General features: G+C 35.3%; 1 protein-coding gene across 8 annotated transcripts in view; it reads right to left on the bottom strand.

Moving 5' to 3' along the window:
- AFG1L (AFG1 like ATPase) overlaps positions 1 to 12,519 on the bottom strand; it is a 201,920-nt gene that overhangs the window by 66,577 nt on the left and 122,824 nt on the right. For all 8 annotated transcript variants that reach the window (XM_032484645.1, XM_032484647.1, XM_032484646.1 and 5 more), the window contains one exon: positions 4,410 to 4,492. In XM_032484645.1, coding sequence (XP_032340536.1) covers positions 4,410 to 4,492 — 83 coding nt within the window. The remainder of the gene's footprint in view (positions 1 to 4,409; positions 4,493 to 12,519) is intronic.

Here is a 12,519-nt window from a genome sequence, read left to right as displayed (position 1 = left end):
CTAAGACTAAAACTATAGATTCCAATATCTGTGACAGAAGCATGTGGAATAGTAGTGGTGGGGGATGAGGAGAAGGTCCCAAGATGTCCTAGAAAGTCTGCTGACTTTCCAGGCAGAAGACAGATCTCGGCCAATGTTTCAAGTATGAGAAGATGTGAAAATTGAGCTAAGAAATGTTTTAAATTGTCATTGATGATTATTCCAGTTAGTGTGTGTAGGAATATCACAGACAAGAATCAAGAAGTTTTTAATCGTGGGGAAGTAAGTTTTAACATGAGTGAGTTCCAGTCTGTTTTCACAGACTTTTCTTCTAAAACAGAGCTATAACCTTGAAACTGTGTGTTTTTAGCCAGTAAACTTTTTTTAATGGTGTTCAAAGACATATCCTTAGAAATAATTTCCCATTTGGAATAGATGTTTCCCAAGTGGAAAATTAAAGAGTACTTGAGACATGAAGTTTCCACTGGTAAAAGTATACAAGAAGAAACTCCTTTTTGAAAACTGTTCAAAAGATGGATGAAAATATGTACTATACATATACTGGCCAGGTAAAAATATGTGAATATTTGGGCTGTGTCTGAAAAGTTGTGACATATTTTTCATCATTTCAGTATGATCCACGGTCCCTATATACATGAAGTTGAAATGGTCATGAGACAATTTAACTGAAGTATTAAATAACTGAACAGCATATTCAGATATAATTTTGTTGAAGTGGTGGATGACTTTGGTGTATGAAATAAAGGGAGAAAGCCTGGCTTATTTAAGGTTAAAAGTTGGGTTAATTTCCCCTGTTAGGAGACACAGTCCTCCCTGGGTCTCTCATTCACCTACACATCTTGCCGAGTATGCCAAGAATGCAAGGACCTAGCCATTTCTTAAGGTTGTTTGCAGCAAGACACCCTGAGGGATGAGGCAATGTCTCCCTTGAGACAAAAAGCAGGCTTGCTTACTTCTGGCTATAAAATGTTACATTCCCTAAACTCAGAGCTCCTCTTCTGCAACATAACTCATGCCTGTGCAGGCATCCATCTGGGCCTTCTGCAGAACTCCTCAATGGGACTAGGCAGCAAGGAGGCAATGGATTCAACATGCTATCTGTGCCGAGAGTTATAAACCCTTGTCTCAGACCCGGGTTTCTTGAGTCTTCTGCCAGCATCCGTGAAATAATACAGGTAAACCCATTACTTCATAAATAGAGTAAAATCAAATCCAAGGCCCCTGAACCCTTTTTGATTCAGTTTAAAATCTTCCATTGAGACCATGGCTTCTATGCTGGGGGTAAGGTGTTTGAATGTGAGTACAATGAGTTACAGTGTTTGAATAGGAACCGTCTTCAAGTTCCTTCAACAGATTTAGTAGAAAAAAGAACCTATACAACTCAGCTCCTGAATGAAAAGGAAAACAGAGAGTGAGGGGAAGTCCAAGTTGACCTGATCTCCTCTCTCCAGGAAAACATAACCCTTCACAGAATTGACAATAAAATGGTCTGGGGTAGCATCCCATGGACCCCTCAGCAGTGGTATTTCCTGTCGGAAAGGAGATGCTCATTGTTGCATATATAAAATGATAACCTCTAGTGGCCCCATAGCAGAGAGCAAATCTGAAGCAGTTAAATTTTTTGAAAAGCATGAGATGGGGCCTACCTTGGCAAACACCAGGTAGTTCAAAATAAACTACTGTCCACACCTCCACCCAAGTGTAAACAGGAAGCCCAATGCTTGGTTGACCTGTATGGATTTTGGCAAAACATAGTCCCCTCATAGAAATCTTACTGAGCCCAATCCACCAATAAACCAGGAAGAAAGTGACTTTGGGCTCACCTCTGGGGAGATCACAGAATGAAAAAATAGACAACCATGGGGTATTTTGATCTTTGCAAAAGTTTGGATATTTGGCTTCAAGCTCAAGCTTGTAACATAATAAATTTAAATTCTCTCTTAAGTTTGTTTTATATGAGATCAAAAATTTCTTGGAATGAGACAAAAACATCTGGAACTTATTTATAAAAGTACTCTAGGATTTCTAAATTTAATGTGATATAAAACTACAACTGAAATAGATTACATACAAACATACAATGGCTTGTATGAATTATTTCTTGTGTAATGTAGACAATATTATCGGTTATAGAAATTGTTCCATGTTAACTTTTGGAGCAGTTTTTAACATCTCTGGTAACTCTCGATATTAGTTGGATTGAGTTTTGGGGTATTTTCAATTGGCTTTTGGAAAGTTAGACTAATAAAATATTGAATTAATGACTGTGGGATTCTGTTCATATAAAATTCTGAGATAGTGCTTGGTGTTCCCCTGGAGGGAAGTGAGAATTTTGTTTTTCTTTTCAGGTAGTTGGGGTGTCAGTGAGATTGACAAGGGGGTAGTCTGGACTTGCATACTCAGAAATCAATTCCAGATGTTTAGGCAAAGGGTAATAAAGAGAAACACGCTTTTATTAAACACGCTTTTTTAAACACATGCTTTAATAGGGCAATATATAGCACGGCACATTAAAATCCATTATAGAGGGGAAATTAATAAGTTTTCCTGTAAGAACAAGCTAAAATGAAACTTTTCTTTTACTCTTTCATGAAAGAAGTTCTATACAAGGGCCAATGTGAAACACTATAAAAGACATCTCTAGCATCCCATTTTGGCACCTGATATTATTCTCCCACTTCTAAGATGACTTTAATTCCCAGTTCTCTTCAGGGACATGTATCTGTCTTAGCTCTATGAACACACATCCTCCAGGCTCTCTATTCTTGGTTATCAGACTAGGTAAAGCTCTCTTGATGTAAAATCCATGAAAAAATCTAGTTTCTTTGAGGGTTAAAGAATTCATATATTTTTAAGGAAGCTGTTCCAGAGTTTCATGGCATCTTTTGTAGATTCTAGTTTCCTGGACTCTGGGACATTGTTAGATTCTGATTTCCTCCAGTCTATGTTTAAAGCACAAACCTGAATTTCACTGTGTTTTTAGTACTTTTATCAGGAAGAGGAAGAAGCAACACAGGGTAGGTCAGAGAGAAAGTGGCTCTGCTCCAAGCAAAAGCAGGATTTCCACCTCCTGTAAATTCCACTGAGACCTCTCTAACACTGAGAAACAAATTTCATGATTTAGACCCAGACAACCATCTTAGTTTAAGGAACTTCCCTTTAGGAAAATGTTTTCATTCTTTCACATAAGAATACATTTTGTGGGAAAATAGGGAACAAGGATTACCTTCACTGAAAAATAATAAAGGAAAAATAATAAATTATTTTCTAAGTACCATACACTAGGCATATCAAGAAATAGGTAGCAAAGAATCAGGGAAAGCTTGAGAATAACAGAAAAATTAAAAGACCAGAAAACATACACATAAAAGGAGCTGAGGAGAAAAAGTCCAAGTTAAAGCAGAAAAAAAAAGTGCTCTAAGAATTTTTCAAAATTATAAAGTACTTTAAAGACAAAGTACTTAAGGGCAGATGAAGAACCTCCTATAATAATCATGAGAATCTGAATAATAAACTGAAATAATCCCCTTGGTACACTGTAAAATATGCAATTTTAATTATGTGATTTTTCTAGCTAATTTCTGCTTCAAAAACAGTAAAGTACTTCTGCTTACAAGGTGGCAGAGACGAGAACTTTTCTGAACCTCTCATATGCACGTTGTCATCAAAATTTAAATTAGCAGAAACATGCCTTTGAGTTAAATCACAATTAGCCCCTAGACAGACCTATTTACTGAGAATCCACTATGTGCCCAACACTGGCAGCATATGCTAAACAACAGTTTGCATTTGTCAAGCACTTTTTCCTTTCAAGTTCTCACAAATGACATTTTAAAATGAACTATATTTGTTTTTCAGCATTAACTGCACATGCTAAATACATCCATTATTATAAATTGCTCCTACTCAGGAGACTGAGCTTTTAAAAGACAAAATACATCCAGTTGTATTTGTGCATATATATTTTACATAGTTATGTATGGAAGTCAATCAACAATGATAAATACAAACAGATTGTCTAACAAAATAAAACAATTTTCAGGGAACAGAAATGACACATTTGTCAGAAGATGTCCACAAATAATTAATTACTTTAGCACAATAAAGATATTCTCTTAATACTAGAGTTTCTTACAAGAGGATAGTCATTACTTTCTAACCATCTGTCATCATTACTCCCCCAAAAACTAATTAGGGTTTCCTCCAATCACACGTTATAAATCATGCAAATGTGGATGGCAAAAAAACACAGATTAAAGAAGTTAACATTATAACATTTTATAGTTTAAAAATCACAGGCTTCAGAACTAGCCTTTCATGTTCTAATAATTCCCCTGCTTATTTTTCTTATCTTTTCCTGGTTGGTTATTACGTATTAAACTTACAAATTAAAATTTTAAAAAACTTACAGGTAGTAGAGCTTTCCTGCAGCAGGAAGTTCTCTTTTCCGATAATCTATCCCAGAATCTAGCTGGACTGTATTACAGTATTCCTACAATCCAAACACATAAAATATATTTTAAAACAAATGATGGCTTAAAATTATAATCTTTCTGCTATCCTTTTTTTTTAATTTTTGAAATTTTCCTGAATAAAATAATGAGTTTAGGACAAACAACAGAACTCATGTAAGAATCATAAACTTTGCAATATTAAACATGTAACAAGCCAAGAAATATCAGTTTCATAAAATTAAGATTTGCAGCATGCCCTCCTGAAACTTTGTTAAAACAGTGTTGTCAGCAAATTCCCTAAATAACCACAGTAGATTTTTTTTTCAATCCCAATTTCCATTACTCTTAAGTAAGAAGCTGGAGGCTACCAAAAAGAATAACTCATGGGTCTTAAGCATCACAATGGGAGACAGACAGTCTAGGAAAGCTGCATCAGAACATTATCATCCACATTTTAAACCAAATGATCATACTAAAGTGATGCTATAGGTATTCCTGCCCTTCACATCTAAATGACTGCCACTGCCCTTGCCCCTTAGTTCCCTCTCCAGCCTTCAATGTCTTCAGAGTTCTTTCCAGTTGTGGATGCCTGGCTTCAATCTGAATTATCCTGTACCACTGCTGTTCTTTTCTCCTCCTAGTTACTCTTTCCTTTCCATCCTCCTGGGTGCATGTGTGCATGGAAACTCACACACACACACACACACACCCTAAAACTCTTACTATGAAAACAAATGAATTTTTGTTACACCTATCTTGGTCAGTTGGCTTTTTGGGGATACACATGCACGCACGCGTGCACACACACACACACACATATAAACATACTTATTCCAGTAGAAAAATGGTGAGCAGTTTTCAGAACAATTCAAGAAACATTTATAGGCTGGTGTTTCATTTCATTTGAAATAAAAATTGCACTATGAAAATTCATGAAGAAAAAAATTGTATTTTAATAACTTAACTACTTTCACTAATGAAAAACTGCATTTAGAGGCTAAGGTAATTATGGCAGATTATATTTTCCAAAGACAGCAATAAGCTCTCCATCCCAACACATTGTGATGTTGACCTTCCAAACATCAAGAAGTGGGGTCTCTGCTCCCCCCTTGAATCTTGTGACTATGGTGAAAATGATGCTATGCAATAATATCTGATATGCCACCTGAGTCAGTTTGTTGGCTGGAATACTCGCTCTGGAACCCAGGTAAGCATCACCTACACAGAGGTAATCAAGCCACAGGAGAGCTTAAAGTAGCCCATACAGATGGGCTTGAGATGACATGAAGACAGAGTGTCTGACCAGTTCCCAGCTGTTCCAGTTGTGGCCATTATCATAGTGAGGGAGCCAGACTGCCAGCTGAGCTTTTCTCAAATCCCAGAACCACAGAAACCAAAAGGGATAATGAAATAATGTTCTTTTAAGCCTCCAAATGTTGCAGTCATTTGTTCCATAGCAATTGATGATCAGACAAGCAATAACTGGGCACACCTGAGATGTAGCAACATTCTTCCTTCCTGAAACCGCATCCTAGGTTGCACTGCTATGCAAAGGCTGTTCTGTTACCTGTACTACAAGGAAGAGATTGTACACAGTGGCTGTGAGAATGTATTTCCCCTCCTCCCATGCTATAGCTGCTAAGAGGCGCAGGGAAGTAAAACAGGTGATCAACCATCCCTCTGGGACTGAGAGGTTTTTCTGGAAGCAGCACTTTCAGTGCTAATACCACAAGAGTTCTGGGCACACTGGGATAACTGGTCACCCTAGGAGTAAAGACCCAGAACTCTGGGCTAGAAAGCTGGAAGAGCTATATAGCCTTCTGATTTACATATCAGCAATTGTGAATTAGGTTAGAATAAAACAATCCCCAAGAAGAAGCTGGTCCTCTGGGGAAGCCTACAAACCTAAGCTTTTGAAAAACACATTTGAAGAACCACCCTTGAATCTAACAGTCACACCACCGTACAGTGCTGAACATAAGCAGTCAGTGGTCTCCCACCCAGACACCCCTAGCTCATCATTCCAAGGCACTCAAACCCCATCTCCAGGCCTCGCCCTCAGGACTCAGGCCCTGTAACCCATCTCACCAGAGAAGAATACAGCATTGCCCAAATACAGGCATTCCACTCTACCCTTGCCTCAGATCACCTATTTTTAAAAAGGAATAGCCACATCTCTCTCTTCTTCTCAACTTTGAGTAATGTAGTAAACCTGGGAAAAGAGATATTTCCTCCCTGTTGCCCCTGCTGTAATTGTGGGGCTCAGTCACCCAGTACAAAGAAAAAGGAGATGTACTTTTTGAGGTAGTACTTTCTACTCTCCTTCTCTGAGGGAAATCTGTCCTGGTTTGGTAAGGGCCAATTATTCATAAGCTACTGACAATAAACTACAGACAATATACTACAGACAATATACTACACAGTAGAGCAACATATTCATATATCTCCCCAGGTTCTCTATTTCTTTTAAACTACAATTTATCTTATATGACTCAATATTCCTAATTTAGTCAAAAATTATTCTTATTTTTTTGCTATTAAAAAAATAAGGCTAATGGAAGTTATACAAGCTTCAATTTCTCCTTCTGGGTAACTAACTTCTCTCATATGAATGATTAAGCCCTACCAAATGATTGCATTTGTACATTCACTAATCACCACTGAGGAATACCTAATCAGCAGCATAAAAACTATAACCAAAGCCCTTAGATGTTAGCTCTTAATTGTCTGAAAAATACTAACACTCAGTTTATATTTTTAAAGAAAAATAAACCTCAAAATTTCTGATTTTATTCACTTAAGCTAGATAATTCAAACCACTTTGCAGAAGGGTGGAGGAGGGTGAAAGCTAAGCTATTTCCAAGTTGAGAATGAATCTAGTCAAAAGGGCATGATCTCTAAGTAATTTCCTAATTTCCAAGGATATTTACAAGACCTGTGACCTCTTATCACCATCCAATTCAAATGCATAAAACTAATCAGCCACCAAATGGAATTTATTTTAAAATAGTTTGTATATTTATGTATACAAAGGACAAATACAATTACACAAGCTAAAAACGCAATTAGGAAATTTGAGGAGGAAAAGGAGGGAGACTAGCACACCCTTGGGAGCATACTCATAAGTCAAATGCCTTTGACTTTGGAAAGAAAAATATACCGCTAAGAGAACTGTATTCCAGTAGTTTACATTTTCCTCAAGATCTATTGTGTATATTTTTAGCTATTCTGAATAATACCATTAGAAAAATAGCACCTCACAAAATAACTTTTTATAGTGTCCAGTCTGGCTTTTCCCTTCCCAGTTGGAACAAAAGAACAATAAATACTGTGGAGAAAAATCCTTTACAAGTACAACATATTAACCTCATAAGCAAAGATTGAAATAATAAAGATTTTCCTCACCTAAATATTTTTTTTTAAATTGAAATATAGTCAGTTTACAATGTTGTGTCAATTTCTGGTGTAGAGCATAATGTTTCAGTCGTACATATACATATATATTCTTTTTCATTATCGGCTACAAGATAATTGAATATAGTTTCCTATGCTATACAGTAAAAAATTGTTGTTTATGTATTTTATATATTGTAGCTAGTATCTGCAAATCTTGAACTGCCAGTTTATCCCTTCCCACAGCCTTCTACTCCTTTGGTAACCATGAATTTGTTTTCTATGTCTGTGAGACTGTTTCTGTCTTGTAAATAAGTTCCTTTGCCTTTTTTTTTTTTTTTCTTAGATTCCACATATAAGTGATATCATATGGTATTTTTCTTTCTCTTTCTGGCTTACTTCACTTAGAATGATAATCTCCAGGTCCACCCATGTTGCTGCAAATGGCATTATTTTACTCTTTTTTATCATTGGGTAGTATTCCATTATATAAATATACCACAACTTCTTTATCCAGTCATCTGTTGATGGACACTTAGGGTGTCTCCATGTCTTGGCTATTGTAAATAGTGCTGCTATGAACTTTGGGGTGCAGGTATCTTTTCAAATTAGAACTCCCTCCAGATACATGCCCAGGAGTGGGATTGCTGGATCATATGGTGAGTCTATTTTTAGTTTTTTGAGAAATCTGTTTTTTCCAAAATGGCTGCACCAAACTACATTCCTACCAACAGTGTAGGAGGGCTCCTTTTCCTCCTTACCCTCTCCAGCATTTATTGTTTGTGGACTTTTTAATGATGGCCATTCTGACTGATGTAAGGTGATACATTATAGTTTTAATTTGCATTTCTCTGATAATTAGTGATATTGAGCATTTTATCATGTGCCTATTGGCCATTTGTGTATCTTCACTGAAGAACTGCTTGTTTAGATCTTTTGCATTTTTGGATTGGGTTTTGCTGCTGTTGTTATTAAGCTGTATGAGCTGCTTATATACATAAGCTGTTATAATTAAGCCCTTGTCAGTCACATTATTTGCAAATATTCTCTCCCATTCTGTAGGCTGTCTTTTTGTTTTGCTTATGGTTTCCTTCACTGTGCAAAAGCATGTAAGTTTACCTAGGTCATATTTGTTTATTTTTGCTTTTATTTCTATTGCCTAGGTAGACTGCCCTAGGAGAACACTGCTAAGATTTACATCAGAAAGTGTTTCGTCTGTGTTTTCTTCTATGAAGTTTATAGTGTCTTGTCTTATGTTTAAGTCTTTGAGCCATTTTGAGTTTATTTTTGCATATGGTGTAAGGGAGTGTTCTAATTTCACTGATTTACATATGGCTGTCCAGCTTTCCCAGCACCACTTGTTGATGAGACTGTCTTTTCTCCATTGTATATTCTTACCTCCTTTGTTGAAGATTAAGTGAACATAAGTGTGGGGGTTTATTTCTGGGCTCTCTATTCTGTTCCATTGATTCATATGTCTGTTTTTTGTGCCAATACCACATTGCTTTGATTACTATAGCTTTGTAGTATTGTCTGAAGTCTGGGAGGGTTATTCCTCCAGCTTCATTCTTTTTCTTTAGTAATACTATGGCAATTCTGGGTCTTTTGTGATTCCATACAAATTTTAGGATTATTTGTTCTAATTCTGTGAAAAATGTCCTGGGTAATTTGATAGGGATCATATTAAATCTGTAGATTGCTTTGGGTAGTATGGCCATTTTAAAAATATTAATTCTTTCAATCCAAGAACATGGGATATCTTTCCATTTCTTTAAGTCATCTTTAATTTCCTTAATGAATGTTCTGTAGTTCTCCGCATATAAGTCTTTCACTTCCTTGGTCAGATTTATTCCTAAGTATTTTATTTTTTCAGATGAAATTTTAAAAGGGATTGTTTCTTTATTTTCTTTTTCTGATATTTCATTATTAGTGTAAAGAAATGCAACTGATTTCTGTATGTTAATCTTGTATCCTGCTACCTTACCAAATTATTTTATCAGCTCTAGTAGTTTCTGCGTGAAGCCTTTAGGGTTTTCTATGCATGTCTTCCACATATAGTGACAATTTTACCTCTTCTCTTCCAATTTGGATTCCTTTTTATTTTTCTTTTCTGATTGCTATGGCTAGGACTTCCAATACTATGCTGAAAAGAAGTGGTGAGAGTGGACATCTTTGACTTGTTCCAATTTTAGTGGGGAGGATTTCAACTTTTCATCATTGACTATTATGTTTGCTGTGGGTTTGTCATAAATAGCTTTTGTTATGTTGAGATATGTTCCTTCTATACCCACTTAAATATGCTTTTATTACAAAGGGAATACTGCTTACTGTAGAAATTTCAAAAAAGAGGAGAAACACAACCACATAAATCAAAGTTTTGTATCTTAGATAAGCAATTATATTAAGTAAGAATTTAAAGATCAAAATTATTGGCATTTCTCTTGACAGCATTCAATTAATAGGTTTTATACATTTTTAATAAGCATAAAAGGAAAAAAGGTTGAGACTTTTTCTACTTCTAGGGTACAAAATATTTTAATAACTAAGATCTTTTTGCTTAATTCTCTAAAAATGTACCTTTTTTAAACTAAAAAAGTGATCCATGCTTATTGTAAAAAATTCAAATATCAAATGTATAAAAGTAGGAATAAAAGTCTATTCCCTTCTCAGAAGAAAGTTTGCTTATAGCTTATATTCTTCCAGTTTTTACTTTACATACAGAGATGATGACAGACAGAAAGATAGAGAAATTGGGATATTATACACACAGTTCTGAGCTTAATTCTTTTTTGATACCTTAAAAGTTCTATGAGAGAAATAACTATATATTTAAATATTGAAAAGCTACACTGCATACTGTACTGTTTTGTTTGCTAAGAATACAATTCCATAAATAAATGACAAGTAGAAGTACAAAAAAGATACTGAACCAAAAAAAGGGTAGCAGACTGGGTGGGGATGTCTGTTTAAATTTTGTTTATTTTTTGAGGCAGCTATACATTTAAATACACTTACTGAAGCAGCTATACATTTTATAATAGCTGCTTCAGTCTCATTTAAAATAATCATGTGCTACTATTTTTAAGCTTTAAGCAGTAATATATAAAAATTTAACACAGAAACTTCTACATACTTTTAAGCCTTTTATAATTTAATTATAACAAATACAGAAAAGGATACAAATAAGTGTTCACCTCAATCAAGAAAGAGTATCCTCTTTTACCTTTCCAAAAGTAGCCAGTATTCTGATTCTAGCATCATAGAACCTTTGCCTGTTTCTGGAGCCTTATATAAGTGGCATTATAATGTATATATTCTTTTGTGATTGGGCTCCTTCATGGTTTACAAGATTCATCCATCCACATGTTTTCTTTAGCTGTAGTATATTGATTGTTGTATCATATCCATTATGTGAATATGACACAATTTACTGACTCATTCTACTGCTGATGGACATTTGTGTAGTTTCTACTTATTAGCTCTTTCAAACAATGCAGCCACAAACTTTCCTGCACATGATTTTTGATGCATACATGCACATGCTCTTTTTGGACATATACACTACTTAGAAGAGTAAATACTTGGCCATAAGGTAAGAGTATACTCACTTTAATGAATATTGCCAGTTTTCCAAGGTGACTACACAACCTACACTCCCACCAGTCATTCCTAAGTATGTGTTTGCTACTGGTATAAAGAAATATAGTTGATTTTTGAGTATCACCCTTATATCCAGCAGTCTTAAGACATTCACTTATTAATGTATTTTTTTGGAATATTGATTTTCATGATGACACAAAAGACATTTCATATTTCATAAATATGCTACATTATTTTATTCACAAAAATGTACACCTATGGTTTAACAAGTCTCTTGTAAATTCAGTATTCATTTTGAATCAACCTAGCAAACATCATTGAATATTATATATATGTTGGACACACCCTTGGTCACTGGAGATACATAATAAATAAGATACAGCTTCAGCTCTAACATTCTGGTAGAATTCAGACATTTTCATCAACTTATCATTTTCTTCTCCTCCCAATCATGGACACAATTTTTCCAAGTTGGTAAGTCTTCCACCAGTTGCCTAGCTGTGTGATTTTAGCCCATTAGTTAAGTTCTCTGGATTCCAGTTTTCTCTTCCATAAAATAAAGGAAATTGAATTATGATCCCTTTCAGTCTACAATTCTTAACACTATTGCTGATGTTCTCTTGCTTCAGGGCTAAGTTCTTCTTTGGACATTTTGGGTTTTGGAGTAGACCCAACCTCAAAGCCTACCTCAAGCCACCTCAGCTCCTTTACTTTCTCGATCATCTCATACTCCAAAGTAAATAAAAACTTTTTCTCCACTTCCCCACTCCTTCCCTGGCTACCCCAGTTGTCTCTCACACTTGAAACACTCACACCCCATCACTTATGCAGATAAGGTCTATATCCCTTCTTTCTATCAAGCAATTTCATACTTTCTCTCCCCTGCCAAAAAGTAGGAAAGGAAGATATTCAACAATTGCAAAATTACCTATTATATGACTCAATTGTGCTAGGCAAGTGACTTGAATCTATCTCATTATAATCATCACAATAATTATACACAGAACAAGGTAATCGTTTTTATATCCTCATTTTACAGTTAAGGAAATTTATGAGAGAGGTTATTATTGTT

The sequence above is a fragment of the Camelus ferus genome, chromosome 8, assembly GCF_009834535.1.
Source record: "Camelus ferus isolate YT-003-E chromosome 8, BCGSAC_Cfer_1.0, whole genome shotgun sequence".
Lineage (NCBI taxonomy): Eukaryota > Metazoa > Chordata > Mammalia > Artiodactyla > Camelidae > Camelus > Camelus ferus.
The sequence above is the reverse complement of the archived record's forward strand: the minus strand, read 5'-3'. Positions and strand labels throughout refer to the sequence as shown.